Below are 24379 nucleotides of genomic sequence, written 5' to 3'. Positions count from 1 at the left end.
ATAAAGCTGTTTCGGGTCACTTTGGAGGTATGCTGTTTAGGTGATGCATGCGTCCTAAGAGTCTGGAAGCCATGCCAAAGCCACAATCCAGTCCTAAGGGCGTCTGGCCTCTTAGGATGTGTGTGTCGTTTAAACAGCATTCCTCCAAAGTGAACCAAAACAGCTCACTCTCTCATCTATCATCTCCCTCTCTCTGATCTATGTATCTATTTTTGTATCTAACATCTCTCTCCTATCCATCTATATGTCTATCTGTCATCTCCCTCTCTCATCTCTCTCTCATCTATGTAGTGTTTGTGTGGCAGTTCTGCAACCTTGCCACTAGAGGGCCTACCGCCTCAACCTGACTAACATCGCTCTGCGCACGCGCTTCCCCCCTCCAGCCTTTTTCCTGTTGAGATTTGTAAACAATTGACTGCGCATGCGCTCTGTTGGACGGCGGGGGTGCTGAGAGAGAAGGCGTGCGGGTGCACGAGCGGACGCGATGACGTCAGACGCAACGTCCCCTTGCGGGGGGCGGCGAAGTTGCAACGGCGCGATTTTTCAAAATGGAGCCTCGCAAGGAGGGCGTTTCTCCCCGGCCCCCGTAGCCGGGAGGCAGCCAGGGAGAGAGGCCTGGGGATCGGCGGCGGCTCGGGACGCAGCGAAGGGGTGCTAAAGGAGCGAGGGCCGCCGCCGCCGCCGCCGCCATGGCGACCTGCATCGGCGAAAGGATTGAGGTGCGGAAAGGGCCAAAGGAGGGAGAGGGGAGGGGGAGGAGGATGGAGGGCGGGGAGACTGTGGGCCGGACCATTCTCAGCGGAGGGGGGCCGGCTCTGAGGCCTTTGTCCATTTCAGGACAGACAGTGTCCCCCAAACATTGTTCCTCCATTGTGTTTTGGACTTCATTTCCCAGAATCCCTGGCCATTGCTCCAAGTGGCTGAGGCTTCTGGGAGTTGGTTGCAGATTGCTTTAAATTGTAACCATCCAAATTACTGCCCCCAAATTCCAAAGCGAACCATGCTTTTTTTAAATAGCACTTTGAACGAAGAAAACTACAGATCGCATTTCATTGGTTACGTATAAAACACATACGCCTCTTTACTTTCATCAGATGTTCAGATACTATATCTATTAAGGGACATCTTTGTGGCTCGTAGGCATCCATCCATCAAACTATTGCCTTTATATGTTTAGTTTCGCTGCCCCCAAACTGTCTCCTGCAGCGCTTCCTTTATTTGGGTTAAAATCTCGAGCTATGAGCCGTTCCGAAGCGGAGGGTTTGACATGACCTGAACTCATCATCCTGGCAACCTTTGCTCCCAATACATTTCAATGCTATCATTTTCAACTCCTGAGCATAATAAGTAAAATCCCAATCGGACCTATCTTCTCCAGAAGTCCAAAGAGCCTGGAGGGCCAACGTTTGGGAAGTGCATACCTTCTCTACACAAAGAGAGCCAGAGTGGCCTAGGTTTTTGACTGTGGGACTAGGTAACAGCGGCTCCCAAACTTTGGTCCACCATGAAGTTTTGGACTTCAGCTCCCAGAATCCCTGATCATTGGTCCAACTGGCAAAGGCTTCTGGGAATTAAAGCCCCAAACACCAAAGATTGGGAAACACGACTATAGGTTTGCTCTGTTGTTGTTGTGGTTGTTGTTGTTGTTGTTGTTGTTGTGCCTTGGTTTCCAACTTCTGGCAACCTCTGTCTTGAGGTTTTCTTGGCAAGTTTCTTCAGAGGGGGTTTGCTATTGCCTTCCTCTGAGGCTGAGAGAGTGTGACTTGCCCCAAACTTATCCAATTGGTTTTAATGGCAGAGCTGGGGTTCGAACCCTGGCCTCTCCAGAGTCCTAGGTCCAAACACACTGCAGAGATAATCCATTTTGAGACCGCTTTGACTACCCTGGCTCAGTGCCAGGGAGTCCTGGAGACTGTAGATTATTGTGGCGCCAAGGCTCTCTTGACAGTATACTTTAATCTGCCCAGGGTCTCTTATTGGGAGAAAGGTGTAATACGAAAGAAATAAACATTGGAAGAACTAGGGTTGGCGTCACCCGGTGTGGTAACTCATGGTGTCCTCCGCCCTTGACATATATAAGCCTTAGGGTCACCACGGGTGGGAAATGACTTGAAGGCACACAACAACAATAACACACAAAGCCCTGTGCTCCACCACCTTCTCTAGCTAGAATGAGAGCCTGGAAAAGTTACTTTTGGGACATGCAACTCCCAGAGCCAGATTTGGGGAGTTGTAGTAGTCTGAAAGAGCCAGTGTGTTGTAGTGGTTTGAGCATTGGACTCTGGAGACCAGGGTTTGAATTCTGGCTCAGCCATGGGGACCCACTGGGTGACCTTTGGTAAGTCATACTCTCTCAGCCTCAGAGGAAGTCAAGAGCAAATCCACTCTGAAGGAACTTGCCAAAGAAAACCCCATGAAAGTTTCACCTTGTTGTTATATACCTTCAAGTAATTTCCAGCTTACTGCAGCCCTAAGGCCACAGAGTTATCTTGGCAAGTTTGTTCAGAGTGGGCTTGCCATTGCCATCTTCTTAGGCTGAGAGAGTGTGACATGCCCAGGGCTACCCAATGGGTTTACATGGGCAAACCAGGATTCGAAGTCTGGTCACCAGAGTCATAGTCCAATGCACAAACCACTACATGCCATAAACTGGAAAGACTTGAAGGCATACAACAACAAAAGTCGGGGGGGGGGACTTTTAAAAACTCGGAGCGGAGGAGAAATTAGTAGTTTCCTGTGCCGTTTTCTTAGAAGGATGCTTTACCTTCCCCGCAATCCCAGACGCAATGGAGCCATGCACATACAGTGAAATTCTCTCCCTTTTGACCTGGAAATACACCTTGCAACAGTTCCTGGAAGCACAGGGTTATAGTCACAGAACTCCCTGAGAGAGGGCTGTAGTATTAAAACCTAAACTTATTTATTTAGTTCATATGATGCCTTTCTCCTGGAAAGGGACCCTAGGTGGCTTACAGATAAAACAGTTTTAAAAGCTTTACAAATGCTTTGTTTAAGTCAATCCATTTGCTGGTCCCAGTTGGAGATGACCCATTAAGTCAATTGCTGAATAGCCAATTGGCACTCAGGCAAATCCTGCTGATTCAATGGGGATATTTTAGTTGCAGCTAACTAGCACCTCAGTCTTAAGGCTACAATGCTTTGCACACTTGTCTGGAAGTAAATCCCCTTTGAACACTGTAGGGCTGTCTTTACTTAAGACTTTACTATAAAATTTAAGTACAGGTGGAGTCTCCTTTATCCAAAATGCTTGGGACCAGAAGAGGTCTGGATTTGGGGGGGGGGGGGACTTTAAATATTTGCATAAATATTATGAGGAATCTTGGAGATGGGACCCAAGTTTAAAGATGAAATTCATTTATGTTTTGAATACAGCTTATACTCATAGTCTGCAGGTAATTTTATACACAGTCTTTTTAATAACAGAAAGCAAAGGTGTCCCTATCTCAGCCACCCTTGGGGACGATTTTGGAGGATTTTGGATTTCTGGATAAGGGAGACTCAGCCTATATCACCTATAAAGCTACTGAAATAGTAATGGTATCTTGATTTACTGTGGAATGATGGGGAACCTGTGACTCTCCTGAAGGTTTGGGCCACAGTTCCCCAGTCCTTTGCCACTGCTCATGTTGCATGGGGCTGATGGGAGTTGAAGTCCAAAACATTTGGAGGCCAAAGGTTATACATGCCTGCTATAGCGCTTTGTTAAGCTCTACATGGTAAACAGAGAATTTGGTGGCAAAAGCTTTCTATATTTCTATGGTTCAAGTCTTTACAAGTTGAATGTCTAACTTTGTGTGTTTTTGAAGATGTGGGGCTGAACTAGAAAAGAGTGGAAACCCTGAATAGTTTTCCATGAGGGGAATGCAACTGCAGCGAATTGTCCCAGGCCCATATCAAGCAAAGCATCACCTGGCTTAGCTCCAGTGCATATCAGCCACATTGACACATTGCTCTGCATGTGTGGACCTTGTATGAGGCAGTGTTAGGGTCCCTCGGTGTCACAGCTGCCCTTTGTCTTTGACTCTCAGCTTCAGTCCTGTTGGTTGTCAATAATAACTGGGAAGTTTGCCACTGTGATGAAGCATGTTGTGCAAATTCTGTAGTCCATGTTAGTGAGTACAGAACTAGAAGATGATTTCAGTTAGCTAGAAATGCCCAGGCTAATGACTTTTTCCAAGCATTTTCTGAAGAGAGCTGATACAAGGGTAGAGTTGAATCTTCATTACTAAAATGTTGGACTAAAATGTTCAGAGTAAGGGAGTATGTATCAGAAAACGTGTATGAGGAAGAAGGGTCAGACCTTGTGTTAAGTATTACTTACCGCGGAACATCTGTTCATGTCTTATTAATGTTAATCTGTTTGTGTAGTCTGTAATTTTAGAAGCAGCTTTCATGCCTCCTGGTAGAGTCTCATTTACATAGAATAAATGACAAAGTATCCTGTCATGTCTTTCAGATGCAAGGATGTGACATAAACATTTGTAAATTCAGTCCGTTTCATCAGATGCATCTGAAGTGGACTGAGTCTGTGAAAGCTTATGCTACAGACGTCTTTCTCTCAGTCTTGTTGTGTGTGTTATAAAGTTGTTTCTGACTTATAGGTACCCTAAGGCAACCTAGGGTTTTCTTGACAAGTTTCTTCAGAGTTTCTTGGCACGTTTCTTCAGAGAGCTCTTGTAGCTCCTTTGAGACTAACTGAAAGAAAAGAAATGGGCAGCATGAGCTTTCGTAGACTTCAGTCTACTTCCTCAGATGCATTTGGTTATCCGCAACCAATTACCAAATGCATCTGAGGAAGAAGACTGAAGCCCAGAAAAGCTCATACTGCCAATTTCTTTTCTTTCAGTTAAGTCTCAAAGGTGTATCAAGACTTCTCTACGTACTGATTCTACAGACCAACAAGGCTATATCTTTGAGTTCTTCAGGGAGGGTTTGCCATGGCCAACATCTGAAGCGGAGAGAGTGCGACTGGCCCAAAGTCACCCAGCGGGTTTCAATGGCAGAAGAGGGATTCCAGCCCTTCTGGTCTCCAGAGCCCTCAGTCCAGCGCTCAAATCATACCACGCTAGTTCCCCACAATAATGCTTTCTGCATTACACAGTACTGTATTAATCATTCTAGAGACCATCTTTTCATCAAATCTTAGAGGCCCATCCAGTCCAATCCCCTGCCATGCAGGAATACACAGTCAAAGCACTCCTGACACATGGCCATCCAGACTCTGTTTCAAAGCCTCCAAAGGAAACTCCACCATTCTCAACTCTGACTGTCAGGAAGTTCTTCCCACTGTTTAGGAGGAACCTCTTTTCCCAGTGGAATCCATTGGCCTGTGTCCTGGTCTCTGGAGCAGCAGACAGCAGGCTTGCTCCATGCTCAACATCACATCCTTCAGATACTTAAACATGGCCATCCTGCCGCCTTTAGCCTTCTCTTCCTCAGGCTGAGCATACCCAGCTCCTTAAGCTGTTCCTCAGAAGGCATGGTTGGTGCCCTTCCTCTGGAGATGCTCCAGCTTGTGTCCAGATCCTCCTTGCTTTGTGGGGCCCTGTCCCTTTCCTTCATACTTTGTTGCTTTATACAGTATATAAGCTCCTTCTATTGCTCCATGGAGCCAGTGTGGCGGAGTGACCTGAGTGCTGGACTATAGGGTTTGAGTCCCAGCTGGCCATAGAAACCCCACTGGGTGACCGAGAAGTCACACTCTCTCAGCCTCCACAGAGTAAACAAACAAACCAACCCCATTTCCCTATAAATCCAAAACGCACGGAAGGCACACTCTTTTGGGTTGTTTGGAAGCCATTCCCCACTCCTTTCACCATCTGAGGGAAGAGGGAGATATACAGTGGTCCCCAAAGTGCCCTTTCAGAGGTTTTGGACTCCACCTCCCAGAAGCCTCAGCCATGAAGGCCAATAGCCTGGGATTCTGGGAGCTGAAGTCCAAAATCCTTTAAAGAGCACAGTTTGGAGACCACTGCGCCAAGAGCTTTTGGACTCCATCTCCCAGAAGCCTCAGCCACGTCGGTCAATGGTCTGGGATTGTGGGAACTGGAGTCCGGAACCCCTTGAAGAGCCCAGAGAGGGGGCTGTCGCTAGGCGCGTGTGTGTTTCTGTGAAGCAGCCTTTGGCAGCTTGAGAGGCCGGGGCTGCTGCTGCTGCTGCTGCCATGGCAGCCTGTGAGGAGGGAAGCGGCGTCCCTCTGGGAGCGGGAGGAAGGGCGGCAAGAGGGAGGCTGGCCAGTCCCTGCTGGGTCCCTCCTCAGTCCCTGGGAGCCCCTGGCAGGCGGCAGGATGCCTCGCTGGCTGCTCAGCCTCCTGCTCTCCCCTCTGCCGGGCCAGGGCCTCTCCTCCCCCGAAGGCATGCCCCCCTGGGAGGAGGGCTCCGTCCAGGTAAAGACCCCAAGGCTTGCTAATGGGGATTCGGTCAGAAGAGCTTTGCCACTGCCATGCTCTGAGGCTGAGAGAGAGTGCCTTGCCCAAGGTCTCCCTGCCTGAGCCACTGGAGCTCTCCCCATTGCTTTATAGGAGCAAAGAGCACAGGCAGGCAGGCAGGCTGTAGGCTCAGTTTGTGTCTTTTCTGACTTAGGGCGGCCCCTATCATAGGGTTTACTTGGTAAGATTCAATCAGAAGAGGTTTGAAATTACCTTCTCCTGAGGCTGAGAGAGTGTGACTTGCCCAAAGTCACCCAATGGGTTTCCATGCCTGAGCAACTAAATCTTTCCCCATTGCTTTATGTGAGCAATGAACTCAGGCAGCATGCTATAGATCTAACTTTGGTGGTTGTTGTCCTGTGTCTTCAAGTCACCTCCAACTTAAGGCAACCCTAAAGCAACTCTGTCTTGGGGTGTTCTTGGCAAGAGTCTGGGTTTTTGATCTAGCTGTTCTGAAAAGTCAGGAATGATTTGTGTGTTAAGGTGCCAGGGCTAGCCTTACAGGGATTTCTTTGACACTGCATTTGCTGTCTTTGCCCTGCCCTGCTCAGCATAATACATTTTTATTCCTAGGCTGGGCTGGGCTTTGGTTGGCAGTCTTGTAATAGACTGTAAAGAGGGCAGAAGTGACTATAGCAAGTGCAGGCAATTGTATGTATTAGATACACTTGGGACTAACCAGACTCTGCTGGTTCCTTCTGTTGCATCTTCTTCTTGCAATCCCTTTTGCTATAGGGAGCACAAGCAAGCATTTCTTGCCACATTTATACTGTACTTCAAGTTGGTATAAAACTTAGGACTTTATTAGATTGGAGCAGGCATTGGTTTTAAGTAAAAGTTATGTAATTCAATCATTTATAATACAAGAAATTGTTTTTTTAGAGTAGATTTCTATAAAATGAGGACAGTGCACATGTAGAATATTTAAACTTTCTGTGGATGATGCCTGCCTTTGCAGATAAGGAGTGACCATTTGCAGTAAAAGCTGTAACACATGCCTTCTCTGTCTTTCCCAGGACTTCAAGGTGGGGAATCTCTTGGGCAAGGGCTCCTTTGCTGGAGTCTATAGAGCGGTATCCTTGAAAACAGGCCTAGAAGTGGCCATAAAAATGGTAAGTGGATCAGGAACCTGCATAACTATGGGGCCTCTAAGCATTTCAGAATTTGGAATGACAAATCACTGGTGAGAAGGAAGACGTAGCCACATTTCATTCATTGATCCCTTGGTTTGGCACACTTTCTCTTACTGTATCTTGTAATTCATCTGATAATTTCCATTCCAGGTTACTAAGGTGGGTTACACACCGCCATTAAAGTACGGAGTCAGTCCGTACTAGGGTTAGGAAGCTGCGGTGCTTCTGCACCCCCCTAACCGAGTACTGACTGAGTCCATACAAAATGGCGGCTCCCCTTCCACAAGGGGGCTGCCATGACAACGTCATGACCGCGCCGCCTCTATACGGGGCGGCGCGGATGTGACGTCGTCGGTCCGCGTCAGGGTGCTTAGTGCGCCCTTTCCACGGACCAGGAAGGCGCTCTGTTTCGGAGCTCCTTCCTGGTTTGCGGCGCCGCTTTGCGTCGCTGGGCACAACCTTCAGACGGCTGCGCCCAGCGAAGCAAGGGAGAAAGGGGCGAAGCGGCCCCTTTCTCCCCCTCCCCGCCGCCGCGGGGTGTCCTTGGGGCTTGAAGCCCCAAGGACACCCCTTTTCAGGCTGCGGGGAAGTGGCGTTTTGCTGCTTCCCCGCAGCCTGAAAAGCGGCGGATCGAGGCCTCAGCGGCTGCCGTTCTAGCCACTGAGGCCCCGACACACCGGGGAAAGGGGCGGGTACAGCCTGCCTCAAAGAGGCGGTCTGTAACCCACCTATGGTTGTTTTCTACTAATTATAGTTTCATTGTCTTTAATTGCATAAAGCAAAAAACCCATAAGCAGACACTGATGCCCTATGATTCTAATCCAGTTTTGTGGTCATTTCATATTTGAAGATGAACAGAAGGGCATTTTTATAAGAGTTCTCAGTACGTAATAACTTTCGATGCAGGACTTTTTGTGGTATGACTAGCTCATTATTTATGTGATTACATTATGTATGTGATTCTGTTGTTTATTGTGTTAAACTCATGTCATATTTCAAATAATGTGTGGGCAGACTAAGATTTGGACCTTGGCATGTCCAGGGGTTTAAAGCTTTTTCCACAAGAAGAGGCTTTAGATAGCATAGGCAATTGTGAAGGTATAATGGGTTTTTCGTTCAATAAAATAAGGAACAGTTCTCTGTGAGGGAAGCTGCTCTTTCAGTGCCACCAACATGATTTTGAGGGAAGCTGCTATTGACACAACGAGCAGCTTGTGGGTGATTTTTATTGAGATAGCAGTTGTCTGAAATTAAAAAAAAACCACAGAGCTAGGTCCGGCCATATTTTTAATACTATGGTCCAAGTCCTGTTTTAGTCCTGACTAAAGTAGTCCTGACTAAAGTAGGCCCATTGAAGGCATTAGATTTATCTATGGATTGATTCACCATTCAGCAGCTGATTGAATGAGTCTGCTCTAGTTGGGACTAACCAGCCAATGTGTAATTCAATTGTTAGCCTATATTATTTGAGATGGTTTGATATTTCCAGTGGAATTTATAGGGATACAGGAAAATATTTACTTTCCAGTAGTAAGCATGATTATCTGAGGAGTAAATCCCATTTAATTCTGTTGGGCTTGCTTCTTATATATTGTTCTTAGGATTTCAGCTTTCCAGCCATCGTGATTAAAAACTGAAACTGAAAAAAGCAGACTGATGTTGGTATTAATGTGCTCTGTAATGATCAACACAAGTGTTTATATTCTCTACATTCAGCAAAGTTCAAATTTAAGGGACAGTGTAAGATCGTTTTCCATTCCATTTAGGAGTACTTGGGAGAATAAATTCTCATTTCTTTCCAGATTGATAAAAAGGCAATGCACAAAGCTGGAATGGTGCAGAGAGTTCAAAATGAAGTGAAGATACATTGTCAATTAAAACATCCCTCTATACTTGAGGTAAGAATTTATACTAATAATTTGAAACATTAATGGCTAAGCTTCAGTTTATTCCAACACTTTTTTTTTTCTTTTCCAGTTGTATAACTACTTTGAAGATAGTAACTATGTGTACCTGATATTAGAAATGTGCCATAATGGAGAAATGAGCAGATTCTTAAAGAACAGAAAGAAGCGTTTCTCTGAAGAAGAAGGTGGGTCAGAAATACATTTATTGTCACATTGTCCAACAAATAAATAGGTTGAGAATGCTTCATATCTACCTGAGGGCTTGGGCATATCAAGTGAGACTACTTTGTTAAACAGTTGACTTTTGTGACTGTAGTACAATGTGTCTAAAAGTGACACTTGTTTTCAGAGTTGTTTGTTATGGAGCATGCATATATATCACTCTCCCAAAATTCACTTTGGCATGTGGACTTCTCTGAAGTTCTCTATATCTTGACCATTAGATTTAGTTTGGAGTTAACAGAACTTTAAAAAATATTATGCTATCAGTTTTAATAAAGATATACTGTATAAGTGATATTCTACTTCATGGGATGGGAATAAATCACGTTAATGTGAATAAAAAATGATGCCAGCAATGGTTTTATTTTACAGTAAATAGGCTGATTTATGATTTTAATACATTCCTGAAAGATTTTGTTTCAGAATTTATTAACAGTCATACAGGTCCATCTTTGTATAATGGTTCCTCACATCCTTTCCAGAATTTTGGTGGAATTTTGTTATATATGAATCTCAGTATTACTGGTGACAAACATTGGTGAATTTTTGTTGTGACCTTTTTTTTTGTTCTGTTTAAAGAAAATTTAAATATTTTTAGACAATTGCATGGTCAATTGTGTGATCTATGACAGTTATTTTCCCAAACCCTGTATGTTCATTTGTTGTTCCTATTGACTTCTAGTAGTGGTTCCTAAATTAAGGTGATCACATCTTTAGATATTGGGTGTCTATTGCTATCTCTTCAGAGTTTATTTTAGGTTTAATCGATTGAGGCTTTATTTTGAGACATCCTGTTTTTATGGGTTTTATCTTTTGTCTTTTAATTGATTTGTTTTAAGGGTTTTAATTATGGATTGTTTAATTGCATTAAGCAATAATTTTTAAGCAATAATTTTAAAAATGCTTCTATTTATGTTGTCATGTGTGCTTTTAATGTGCTTCTTTCCATTTTTTGTAAGCTGCCTTAAGTTCCAGTGTTGCGGAAGACACAGGCTATAAATGAGTAAATGATGGTGGACATTATGTGTTGAAACATACAATTTGGTAGCTTTGGGCCAATTGGTGCTGATATCTCATTTTGACCTGAGGCCCTGAACATAAATATCTGAGACAGAAATATCTGTCTCAGATATTTAGCCAAGCTTTTTAGGGACATTGTCTATGCTAATAATTATTTGTTTTCAACAAATTTATTTCAACAAATAAAGCAACATTGTGATTTTTCTCCCTCTTTGATTAGGTTATGAATGTGCTTAAAGTGCATTTTGAACAGTTTGCCCTTGGATTAGCTCAGTGCTTCTCAATTATTTTCTGTCATGCCCCCCCTAGGAAGAAGAAAACATTTCGCGCGCCCCGCGCAACTATAAATAGTATCATTTGTCTATAAAATTGTTATAAGTACACCTCTGCATAACAGAGCCTCGCGCCCCCCTTTACGGAGCCTCGCGCCCTCCCTGGGGGGCCCGCCCCACTATTTGAGAAACACTGGATTAGCTCATCTGTGAAGTTCATTCACTTGCTTCAGTTCAAGGAACAGCTCAGTTTCTACACTGAAATAGTAGCTACGTTAGTATGAATAACAAACAGGATTCTAGAAAATCCTGACTAAGTATGAGCCAATTGTGTCCTGGTGCATGAACCCTATTTACTCTTACTTTGCTCCATCAGCTACTGCTATCACTAAACAAGCAAATAATATCTTGTCTAGTATGAGCATTCCTTTTACAAGCGAGGAATAAACCAAGAACAAATCCTGTCTAACACTCCCTACTAGTAAAGTTTGGAAGACATGCTAAATTAACCAATCAAATTAAACTGGACAGATTACATGTATCAGCATGGGGTTCATAGTATGCTGCATTTTGTGCAGTCATACTTTTATCATTCTCTGTAGATGCATCCAATTCCTCTCTGGATGTCTTAATAACAAGAAATAGACTTGGCAAACAAGTCCAAATATATGATAGTAAAATGCTTTTAAACTACCACTTTATCTTTTCTTCTGTACAGTTCGGCATTTCATGCATCAGATTATTACAGGGATGTTATATCTTCATTCCCATGGAATATTGCATCGGGACCTCACGCTCTCTAATCTGTTACTCACCAACAATATGAATATCAAGATTGCTGACTTTGGACTTGCAACCCAATTGAAAATGCCTCATGAAAAGCATTATACAATGTGTGGGACTCCTAATTACATTTCTCCAGAAATAGCAACAAGAAGTGCACATGGTCTTGAGTCTGATGTCTGGTCTTTGGGCTGTATGCTTTACACTCTTCTGGTTGGAAAACCACCTTTTGATACTGATACAGTAAAGAACACCTTGAACAAAGTGGTGTTGGCTGACTACGAAATGCCATCATTTTTGTCAAGTGATGCTCAAGATCTTATTCACAGGTTACTTCGCAAAAACCCAGTAGATCGTTTAAGCCTTTCATCCGTATTGGATCATCCTTTTATGTCGAAGTGCAGCTCAGCAAGAAGTAAAGATCTGGGAAATGTAGAAGACTCAATGGACAGTGGAAATGCCACAATGTCTACAGCATTTACTTCCTCCCCCAGTGTCAGTACAAGTGGCTGCATAAAGGAAAAGAAGAAACTTGTAGTGGGTCAGCCACTTCCCAACAAAATGACCATTCTTCCTAAAAATAAGAATTCTAGTGATGTCTCATCTGGGTGTAGAAGCATATCTCCTAACAACTGTGGAATTCCTGCAAAAGAAATTGGTACTGGTAGAGGTAGAACAATGCAGCAGATTGAAGAAAGACCCCATTCACGTTACCTCAGGAGGGCACACTCCTCTGAAAGATCAGGCACAACCCACAGTCAGAATCGAGGAGAATCAAATCATGTGGAAAGATGCCATTCTATGGAAATCCTCTCGAAAGCCAGAGGAGGGCTAACAGAAAACATGAAGGATTTTTCACCTGCGAATAGTCACAGTGATATTCCTCCCATATTTAAAGAAAGGCTTCCTACTAGCTCTGGTTCTATGGAAAAAGAACTGTCTCTACCTATGAAGGATCAGACTTGGTAAGAGTCAATCTCTTTTTTATGTGTGTCATAATTTTTAAAAACATCTAGAGGCCATTCTGTAGTAATGTTATATTACGGTTTAATATATGGCTGAAACAGACGGCCTGGTAAAGCTGCCTTCTGAGCAGCTTGGGAGCATGATGTTTAAACACTGCAAGCCTCGCAGATGTTCGGAAGGAGCCCTGGCTGATTACATGGGGGCAACTTCAAGATGTTCCTGGGGCGTCGTGTTTACATGCCACACACCACCATAACACCCAGAAGCTGCCCTGGGGCTGCGGCAGGGCCACCAAAGGTGACCCTTTACTGGCGCAAATAGGAGCTTATCTTTTTTGCTCCTACTTGGGTCAGCATCAGGGCAAATTGGGGCTGTAGCATGTGCTTGTTGCGGTCCTGGGCAGCCCCAATCTGCACTGTTCGGGCCGTCTGTTTCAGCTCATAGGGGTTTAAACTGTGTAGTCCTCCCGATTGTGTAGGACTGAAACCCCCGGTATTTCTTGCCAATGGCTTTGCACAGATTTGTATTCAAATAATATCTGGAAGAGTGCATAATCCCAGCCTCTGGTTTAGTGTCATATGAATGAGCCTCAGGCTCATCAACTACCTCCCCCATCTCCAATGTATCTCCAATGGATGAGAAGCTCTTGCTTCCTTTTTGAAAAGAAACAAAACCCTGCAGTTTAGCACTGTGTCAAATCTTGGACATATTGTGGGTTAATCTTAAATGTAGCTGAGAGAAACAAGGCAATATCTTTGGAGTGAAAGTTATTAAGACTATCTCTAGCTGAAATAAATCTGTTCTTTATATTATTATTATTATTATTATTATTATTATTATTATTATTATTATTATTATTATTATATAGCGCTGTATATGGTAGCTGTTTAGCATTTATACTGTGAATCAGATATATCCTGTTTTAATGTTCTGATTTTTATGTAGAATTCTTACAAATGCTTTTATCCATTTAGTTCAAATTATCCCTGTCCGATGAAACCCAGTGTTGCTTTATTAGGACCGAAGTCTCAAACTGAAACAATGGAGCAGTGGCTTGGCAATTTGCAACTCAATGGTATGAATCTATTGAATGAGAATTTTTTTTAGTTTGATTATTTAATATATCAGATATCAACTCATAATTCATTTAAGCAGAAACAAAAAAAGTATTGTATTTCTATCCAGAGGGAATGGCATAGTTTAAAAGACTATGCTAATCCTTTAAAGAAATTCTATAGGGCCAGAAGGTGCTATTGGTTCTTAACAATTATTTTGAAAATCTGTGGCTTCATTTTCATACACAATACACGTATTGGAAATACATTTCACTTCTTAAAGCAGAAAGAATTCAGTTTAACTACATAGGGAATATATATAAAGGTGACTATTAGCATTGCTAACAGGAATAACAGGAACAGAAGGGAAGGAGGAGTTTTCTTTCTTCTGCATCATATTACAGAATGCAGCAGTAATTTAACTAAGGATTACGTAAATATTTTCTTACATTTTCTTTTGTTTTGAATTAGCAGGAATGCAATGGGGAATTGTAATTGTAGGACATACAGCTGGGATTATTTGAATCCTCAAATAATTTTCTGCTCAATTATTGTTTAATTGCTTCTGAACTTTGGCAGATGGGATATGTAAAAATCCATACGTCTTCTTTGGACAGAAGTGGCACTGTTGTTTTTATACCTTCCCAAATGCTTTATCACCACTCCCAACCCATCTGTTAGTATTGAAAACAGGAACGCATAAAATGATGCTTAATCTCTTCCAATACAGGTAGATTTTCAAAAATCCAATCTATACTGCAGAAATAATCCAGTTTGACAATGCTTTAACAGCCCTTGCTTAATGCTAGGGAATTCTGGGAACTGTAGCTTTGGAGACATTTAGCCTTCTCTGTCAGAGAGCTCTGGTGCCAAAATAAAATCCAATTCCCAGGATTCCCTAGCACTGAGAGAGGGCAGTTAAAGCAGTCTCAAACGGGATAATTTCTGCAGTGTGGATTTGAGTAAAGAAAAGATTGTGACTTTAGAATATAAATGGTAAGTTTATGGTATATTACTACTGTAAATATTTCAAATATGCTGTTATCATTCTTTGGCTTTAAAACTAGTCAGAAAAGTTGATTACATGACACAATATCTGGTTTATATAAGTGGCTTATTGGAAATTTATGAGGCAGAAAAAAGTAGATAAAATGATATATTGCTTCTGTCTGGAAAGGTTTAATTAGCACTATTTCTTTTTTAGCAACAAAACTTTTATACTGTAACTGCTTAGCAAAATCCTGCAATACATTTTCAAACTCATTGGAATACTTTTCCGTCTTCAGCTCAGATGTCAGAAACTTCACATAACACAAATGGAAATTTTCAGTTCCATCTTAGTGTGCCTCAAGACCCATTGAAAAATATATGGAATAGCTTAAAAGGCAACAGACCTCCTGAGTATGCACAGTCAACTGTGACTCCCCAGGACACAAAAAAATATACTGCTGGACTTCCCTGTGAAGCTGAGAAGGCTCTGCCACCATCGGCATTTGATCAACATTTAGTGCCTGAAATCACAAACAGGGGCAAAGAACCACAATATGGACACCCAAAACCTACTCTACGGAGTATTGTATCTCCTCTGAATGCTCATAGGTTAAAACCAATCAGGCAGAAAACAAAAAATGCTGTGGTATGTATAAAATTACATTTCAGAACAGTTTGTTAAGGGATTAAAGTTAAAAATTAAACAAATAATGGATTATTTCCTCATGATTTTAAAATAGTTGCTCTTATTACATATCAAACGGTACTTTGTTTAGTTTGGTACAGACTGTTATCTTTTTGTGCCACAGAATATAAGAAATATAGTGTTTTTATATAGGATCATATTATGTTTTTTATTTATTTATTTACAGTATTTATACCCCGCTCTTCAGCCCCAAAGGCTCTCAGAGCAGCTTCAGACAGTTCCCTGTCCTCAGGCTTACAATCCAAAAACTGGATGGCCCTGTTTTGGTCTCTTCTAACTCTGTGATTCTATGATATTATTTTTCTCTTGATCCTCCCATCTTCTCGTTATCTCTTTTCAAAGCATTTATAATCTAATAGAATTTGAACATTCTGCTTGGTTTTATCATCATTTCCCAGCAACCTAATAGTTACATTCAAAATGATCTTTGCTTTTCTGGATGATAGCACTAGGGCACAGAAATATGCTGTTGACTACACTATTGCAGTTTGGTTCATTTTGCAATGAATATGTAAAAGATGAATGGTAGTCTTTATACAGGATTTCTAGAAAAAGCATTTTGTTTAGATTGTGTTCTTTTTCCAACATATTCTAGGTGAGTATTCTAGAGACAGGGGAAGTCTGCATGGAATTTCTAAAAGAATATAATTTGCAGGAGTTTGTAAAAGAAGTTCTGAGCATATCTTGTGATGGAAATATGGTGAGTGATCATTCATATTGCTTCTAACATTGTTATGATATTTTTAGCTCAATAACTAAGCTCAATAGCTCAGAATTGTCGATACCAAATTGCACGGAGCTAAGAAACCTTTACACTACAAATCTATGAAGTCTTATGCAATAATTTGTTTATGTTGCCAACAGTCTTCTTGCTACGTGGTTCATTGTCTCTTGAAATTAGTACTCACACTCTATTTTTTAGTGTATAGGCAACTTCAGAGAATAGCACAGGATTTGATTAATCTGCTGTGGCTTTAAAATCCATTGTACCTCTATTGTCCATAATCTTGGTTAGTGTAAATAACAAATTGTTCTATTTTAGAAAATGAATTATGACTGACAACACTAGTCACCTTAAATTAGTATTGAGTAACCACTGATTACTATTAGAATTATGAAGCACTTAACTCTTAGTTGTGTGATTATATTTTTCTCTATATTAAGGTCACAGTTTGCCACCCAAATGAAGGAAGAGGCATTCTTCTTAATGACAGACCACCACCACCACCTCCTAAAAGTATAAGTGTATATACGTTTGACAACTTGCCAGGTAAGGTTAATTTCCATGAGCTTGTTCTAAAACAAGGTCAGCAATTTAAATCATTATGGAACTCAAGATTAGGCAACTTTCCTCACCTGAGAGATCTTGGTGGTTTTAATTTCTTAGTACCATTTAAGCATATTACCCAGCCTTCATTTATTGATTTGGAAGTTGTTGAATAGTACATGTTTATCAAACTTTGTCAATGTTTAAAAGATCATGCTGTATGCATAATAGTTATTATGTATTATCAGATCCCACAAAGCGTGTCTGCTGGTCATGTAGAGATTCACACTTGCAGTTCACTAATTGCATAGAAGCAATTCTATATATTCTGGCTACTATATAAACTGACAATTCCTTCAAGAGTTTTCAGGCAGCATTCAATGTTTTGCTCAGTTTTTCATAGAATCACAGAATTAGAGTTGGAAAGCACCACAAAAGCCATCTAATCCAACTCCTGCCAATACACAGCTACAGCACTCCTGTAAAATGCCCATCAGTCTCTGTTTAAAAGTCTCAAAAAACAGAGACTCCACCACTCTCTTAGGCAGTCTATTAATGATTACATTTCTTTCCCTTTCTATGTGAAAATTCCAGATATTTGCTTATCTTTTGCATTCCAAAGATTGGGACTGTGGCCATGTGTTTCAAGGGCATGTCTCAAAAATGATGAAATGGGTAGAAGTTATATGGGGATGATCTTTGTGTATTGAGGAAGGGGCTACTGTGAGGGCACTAACATCCTATTAATGAGTTTCAAAAAAACCCCATCTCCTTTTGTACAGGATTGTGGCAGGCAGAAATTAAACATTTAAAATATGTTCTGCAAGTGGACAGGCACTTGAGCAATAACAGCTTTCTGTTGCATTCATTTTCTAATTTTAGAGAAGTACTGGAAGAAGTATCAGTATGCTGCCAAATTTGTGCAGTTGGTAAGATCCAAAACTCCCAAAGTCACTTTCTATACAAGATATGCCAAGTGTATGTTGATGGAAAATTCTTCTCCTGCAGATGTAGAAATATGTTTTTATGATGGTATGTATCCTTATGCTGCTCTGTATATTTCGCTTCAGCTATTCAGAATATATTATTAGCCAACAGAGACTATATATTGCCTGTGTTGAAATAGCTCCATTGGCTTCCAGTTTATTCCAGGCACAATTAAAAGTGCTGGTTATGACCTATAAAGCCCTATATGGCTTGGTTCCAGGCTATTTGGGAGACTGTATGTCCCTGTATGAATTGGTCCAGATTTTGAGATCTTCAGGATAGGCCTTTCTCTCTGTCCCACTGTCACAAGCATGGTTAGTGGGGACACAGGGTATCTGCCCCTTGACTTTGGAACTTGCTTCCCAGGGAGGACAGATGGCCCCCTCCTTGTTGTTCCATTGGAAGGCACAAAACTTTGAACATACAAGCTGGGGGTGCTGTACTGCTTCAATTGTACTGTTTTAAGTACTTTTATCCTTTAAATTGCATTTTATTCTTTTAATGTGTGATGTGTTTTAATATTATAACAGTTTAATTCTATTTTAATGCTCACATTTCGTATGTTTTTAATTGTATTATTCTTTTAAACTGTGAGCTGCTTTGAACCCCAATTTTGGTGGGAAAAGTTGGATAATAACAAGAACAACTATGACTGTAAAACTACATCCATTCAGTTACTAAAAACTACTACTACATATTAAGAAATTTTGTCAACTGACTGTATATATGTCACCAACAGTTGGCCCTTGGTATCCGTAGGGATCTGTTCTAGACCCTCCCGATACTAAAACCCACAGACGCTCAAATTCTGTTGTCCCCAATGGTAGCATGTGGCCACGCCACTATTAGGGACAGCACCCATTGTCCCCAGTAGCAGTGCACGCACGTCCGCACCGCCATTAGTGCCACAGCCACATGCACGCACCACCACTGGCAATGGGGGCTATCCCTACCGGCGGCACAGCCATGTGCATGCACCACCATTGGGAACAACGTGGGCTTGCTGTCTGCAAATGCTTGAATCTGTGAATGGCAAGTCCGTGGATGCCGAGGTCTAACTATATAATGTACTGTATATACTCTACTATTAAATCGACCTCATATATAATTCAAGGGCAGGTTTTGAGACTAGGATTATGGATTTTAATATGACCCATGGATAAGTCAAGATAAAACTTAGGGCAGTGTTAAAGTACAGTACCTACATTGACCCATGGATAAATTGACTCAGGTTTTTAGGTCAATTTTTTGACCTAAATTTCTAGACTTATACATGAGTATATACAGTATGTACTTTTAAAATTTTACATCTGAAATGTAGTACGCCGAATACAGTGTCCCCTTGCTTTATGCAGGGGATCCGTTCCGGACTCCCCGCGTGAAGCAAATTCTGCTTATGCTCGAGCCTCATTTAAATGAATGGGGCTTGTGCATGCGGCGGCAAGCGTGTGCCATGGGCACGTGCCCCATTACTTCCTATGGGACGTGCCTTCCCGCGCGGCTTTCAGCATATGCTGAAAGCCTCAGAAAGCGCCCCCGTGTATGATGTGGGTGCACATCATACATGTGTTTTAATTTCTCCTACAGCAGAAACTATGTTTTTCACTAAGTTTTCTGATGATTAATTTTCTGATGATTAATTTTAAGTATTTGAGAGTAGCTGTAAATATTAAAACTGAAAAGAATGCAATAATTGGTGCTGCATTTTTTGCATGTACAGAACACTTTATGTCTGATGCATGAAGGCCACAACAAAGAATGTTGGGCCAAAGCTACCTATTCTGTTGGCAGATGGACACTGTTGTATTTCACTGTCTGACGTACTTCATGTGGTAATACTTGAATATTATTTTTTATAATTACACCTATTGCAGTAATTTTATTTAAACTTTAAGTAGTTGCAGAATGCCACTTCTTTTTGACTAGTTTGACTAGTTTATTTCTGCTAGAATGGTATTGCATTTTTTGTGTTTCTGTGGTTGAGGGAATAATTGTGTGTTTTTTAAAGGGGCAAAAATACATAAGACAGCAGGTGTAATTCGAGTAATAGAAAAATCTGGAAAAGCCTACACAATAAAAGAAGAAAATGAAGTGGGATTACAGAAGGATGTACAGATATATGTGGATCATGCAAATGAGGTAAATAATATATAGAGAGAATAATGCATTTTTAAACAGGTGTAATGGATAAAGTACTCCCTTCCAGAAGGCAAATTACAAAACTGTGACAGGATCCAGTACTGAATTTCTGCTGTGAGAGAGTGGAATCTTGTAGGAGCCGCCTTCTTTTTTGTATTCAGCTCCAGTGTACCCTCAAACCTGCTCTGTTGGTCTGGGAAGGTGTCCAAACCAGTTTTTGGGCAGCTCAGATTTTGGAAAGGAAGAAAATTCTGTGCCGGTGCTATATTGCCATTAACTTAATTGGATTTAACCCCCCCAGCCCACCCTGGTATTGTCCTGACTTTGATTAGAAGGTTGTAATTAATTTGTGAAAGTTAACTAGAAGTTAAGAAAACATACACACCTGTACTTTAGTTGAATGTTTTCTGTTAGTTTCAGCCCGTTTTATTCCATTACTACGATACTGCCCTCTTTTGAATGGATCAGCATATTTTAATATAATTCATTTTAACTTTTAATACAGGGACATCGCATCTGCCTTGCACTGGAGTCTGCCATTTTGGCAGAAGAAAAAAGTGAAAGTGTTCCATTTTTCCCCATTATTGTTGGGCGGTAAGCAAAAATGTTTCTGAAAATACCTAACTTCTCACAGGGACTTTCAGCCTTTGCTTTTCTGTAGTCTTACAAGAGGAAGGAAAGTCAAACATATACACATGATTTTCCCATTCCCAGGAAACCCGGAAACCCTGAGTCTCCAAAAGCTTTGGTATCTCCACCTCCTTTACAAGATACAAGTCCTGCAGTGCATACAGCCTTGTTGAAGAGAGATATTGCTGCCCGGTCTGATTCTGCAAGTGAGGTGTCTAACATTCATCCACCTGTAAGTAAATATGCTTTTATTTCCATGATTTAAATTTAGATTTTCAGTATAGATGCTGAGTCTACCTTATCCAAAATGTTTGGGACCAGAAGTGTTTTGGATTTCAAACTGTTTTGGATTTTGGAATATTTGCATATACATAATTTTGGAGATGGGATCCAAGTCTAAACGTGAAATTCATTTATATTTCATATGCACCTTATACACATAGTCTGAATGTAATTTATAGGCAATATTTTAAATTAATGTTTTTCATGAAACAAAGTTTGTGTGAACTGTCAGAAAGCAAAGCTATTACTGTCTCACCCACCTATGTTGACAGTTTTAGATTTTGGAATTACAGACAAGGGGTAACTCAACCTGTGCTTTTAATGAATCAGCTTCCAAAAGGAAGTACAGGGCCTGGGATTGTTTTTTAAAGTAATACTTAAATTTTCATCCCTTGCTGAAATATGTATCATTTTTGTGATTACTTTCCAGATGTTGTCATATGAAGGATCTGCATTCACAACAGATGTGACTGAATCCAAGAGCTCCTCTGGTTTCCCAAATAAGTGTGCTGGAAATTCACCTCAGTTGCTGAAATCTGTCTTTGTAAAGAATGTTGGATGGGCTTCTCAGGTGAGTTGGTGTTCTGTAACCAATTAAAAAGTGCTAACAAAGTCAGAAGTGATAGCAAGTTGAGTTCTAATGCTGTAGTTTTCATGCTTCTACTAAAGAATAGCTACAGTATGGTTTATACTTCCGAGGTCGCTAAAATGAGTACCCAGACTGTTGGGGGCAAATTAGCTTACTTGCTAATTAGCTTACTTGCTGTTCACCGCTATGATCTTTGGAATAGCAGTATATAAATAAAACAAATTATTATTATTATTATTATTATTATTATTATTATTATTATTTATACCAGATGTTTCCCTTATTAATCTTCATCATCATCACAATTGCCAGAGCAAGGAGTAGGTACTGAACGAGTGCAAAAACTTGTTTAATTTCTGCACTTCAAATTGGAATATGTCCAACATGCAAAAACAAACGCCCATGGACTGAACAAAATGCTGAATACATTGCTAAAATAAGAATATAATTAGCTTAATGTCTGTAATGCACATTGCCTAGATTACATAAGAGGAAACTGTGTTACATGACAGTTGAATATATCTACATTAGGTAGGAAGGATGCAGCTCAATATGTGTGACTGTCAGGCAGAATATTAAGTGAATCAATAAAATATACATATTCTTGATATAGTTTTGGCCTGGAGTCAGATTTTGACTGTGAAATCACACATCTAAGCATGTAACAATCTGTAAATCAGATAAATCAGTCCAGAGCTGCTTCTTCATGATGCTATCTACGTGTAGTATCATCTTTCCTTATTAATAAACTTCAGGAAAAATAAAACATGTGAAGGAGCATTTTAATGTTCAGTCTATAAATTGATATATATTATTTTCCCTCTTCCAGCTGACTAGTGGAGCAGTATGGGTTCAGTTCAATGATGGATCCCAGTTGGTAGCTCAAGCTGGCATTTCATCCATCACGTACACATCTCCAGCTGGTGACACAATTAAGTGAGTATCAGACTGATAGGTTTTGATTTGCTATCTGTATTTCAATGAGATTGTAACCAAGGAGTGCCCTATCTTGTGTATCATAGCATGTACTGTTGGAGATTCTGTACCATCGTACAATCTCCAATAGTAAAATCAGATTTAGTTAGGGGTGTGTGGGATAATAATAACCAGGCTGCAAAGCATAAAAACTAATTGCACTATATAAATTAAAAGTATGACAATCAGACTACAAACGATGAAGGGTCAGTATTTTACAGAAGTGAAATAATTTATCGTTCATTCCTTCTTGTCATGAAACACCAGGGAATGCTGAAGTCTAGTATTTCACATGGGCTTGTTCCTGTTGGTGAAAACCCACCCCGTGTCTCAAACATTTAATAGAACAAAATCAGGCTAATTCCATTAGACTTGCAGTGTTATGTATAAGTTCAGCTAGTGGTCTCTTTATTGTATGCTGCTTGGTTTTTTTCATTTAGATGTGAGTCCATTGATAGGATCAGTTATTTTAAAAGAACCCCTGAATTGGAAGCTCTTCTGTATTTTGCATTGGAAATCAACACAACCTAGCAAAGTTAGAACTTTGTATCCCTTTTCACCCTTAACTAAGTAACTAAAAAGCAGATGAATGAAGTTCCTGGTTCCACAACAGATTATTGACCAGCCCACTGTATCAGCTTTAAAGGTAAATTCTTTAAAGCTATGAAGAGAATTTTTAGTGGGATACAATAATATACATACATTTATCTAAATCAAACTTTAAACTTGTAGTTCTGATAAAGTAGGCCCTTTTGAAAACAGATACACTCTCTTTCTTAAAAAAGAACATACTATGTTTTTATTGAGAAATGTTGCAGCTTAATTATAGCCAACATTAGAAAACATGTTAATGCTTAACAAAGAATAATTTAAGAAAAAAATGCAAGTACCAATATTGTTAACTAGGATTCTTGTTTATCCCAGGATTAAATTACAGTGTGCCCATGCCATATGTGGACTCGAGGTCATATGGACAGCGAGCCCTAGCACCACACCATGGGGACATGCCCCATTCAAATCAGTGGGGCTTGATCATAGCCAGAATTTGCCTTACGCACGGGGAGGCAGTCCGAAACGGATCCCCGTGTAAGCCAATGGGGGCACTGTATTTTTCTAATGTACCGCTTTAGATTGCAAAAGAGAATGACATTTTTACATACTGTCCACCATACAAATCTCAAGAAGAGCGATAGAGAGTAATTCTTATGTGTAGTGGTAAAGTATTACGTTTACTGAAGATTCTATCCCCTAAATCTGTGCATGTAGACAAGATCTAAAACCCATTTTCAAGATTGGATAGGTTGTGTGAAGTATTATGTAAGAGAAATTTTTCTGTTGGGATAGGAAATGTGTGTCCCTCCAGCTGTTTTGCTTGTATAGCCAGTGAGAGTTGTAATCTATAATCTAGAACACTACATGTTGACCACCCCTCATCTACCCTAACTTGAAGAACAGGGCTGGGAACCTGTCCATCTATGTTGTTAGATCTCAGATGCCATTAGTCTCATCCAGCCTGCTGTTAGGATGATGCAAATTGTAGTTAATCAGTTATGTGTGAGGCTGTGGGATCACCACTCATTCAAATAGATGAAAAGACTGTTTCCTAATTTCTATTAGTGGGTGCAAGTGCACTTGCTGAAATAGGGCTTATCTCCTCTAGATGTACATATTATTAAATGTACTTATGTGACATTTTACCATTTCTAGGTATGGAGAAAATGAGAAATTGCCAGAGTACATCAAAGAGAAATTGCATTGTTTATCTTCCATTCTGGTAATGTTTACCAATCCAGTTGGTCCCCACTGAAAAATAATTTTGATATGGAGTCTTCCAAAATATCCTTAATGGAAATGGAAAATACAGTGATAAAGAAGCAGAGCTTCTTCAACACAGTTCTTCCACCTTGACCGGAGTTAACATATGATGGAGTTTGGTGTGTGCAGCTTAAATTTTAAAAGCATCAGCTGTTGCATTTTATAACAGATTTCAGGGAATTGCTGTGACTA

General features: G+C 40.7%; 1 protein-coding gene across 2 annotated transcripts; it reads left to right on the top strand.

Moving 5' to 3' along the window:
- Window positions 1-485: 485 nt before the first annotated feature.
- On the top strand, window positions 486-24204 carry PLK4 (polo like kinase 4). 2 transcript variants are annotated; one of them, XM_042468253.1, is made up of 16 exons: window positions 486-719; window positions 7466-7561; window positions 9385-9480; window positions 9560-9674; window positions 11722-12751; window positions 13727-13827; window positions 15094-15443; window positions 16099-16203; window positions 16668-16773; window positions 17653-17802; window positions 19766-19896; window positions 20402-20490; window positions 20611-20758; window positions 21239-21379; window positions 22227-22333; window positions 24080-24204. In XM_042468253.1, exons 1-16 carry the CDS (start codon window positions 690-692, stop codon window positions 24177-24179), a joined length of 2895 nt encoding a protein of 964 aa, XP_042324187.1. In that variant the 5' UTR covers window positions 486-689; the 3' UTR covers window positions 24180-24204. The 2 variants fall into 2 exon arrangements, with proteins under 2 accessions (XP_042324187.1, XP_042324186.1); XM_042468252.1 differs by lacking the exon at window positions 486-719 and adding an exon at window positions 6189-6407.
- The last annotated feature ends 175 nt before the right edge of the window (window positions 24205-24379 follow it).

Source organism: Sceloporus undulatus, chromosome 5 (genome assembly GCF_019175285.1).
Source record: "Sceloporus undulatus isolate JIND9_A2432 ecotype Alabama chromosome 5, SceUnd_v1.1, whole genome shotgun sequence".
NCBI classification, from domain to species: Eukaryota; Metazoa; Chordata; class Lepidosauria; order Squamata; family Phrynosomatidae; genus Sceloporus; species Sceloporus undulatus.
The sequence above is the reverse complement of the archived record's forward strand: the minus strand, read 5'-3'. Positions and strand labels throughout refer to the sequence as shown.

Excerpts from the sequence above, each read along its gene's own strand:
- PLK4 (XM_042468252.1), top strand. The coding sequence starts at position 6,309 with ATGCCTCGCTGGCTGCTCAGCCTCCTGCTCTCCCCTCTGCCGGGCCAG. Across the intron at positions 15,444-16,098 it reads AGAAAACAAAAAATGCTGTG|GTGAGTATTCTAGAGACAGG; the intron begins GTATGTATAAAA and ends AACATATTCTAG. Across the intron at positions 17,803-19,765 it reads AGAAATATGTTTTTATGATG|GGGCAAAAATACATAAGACA; the intron begins GTATGTATCCTT and ends TGTTTTTTAAAG.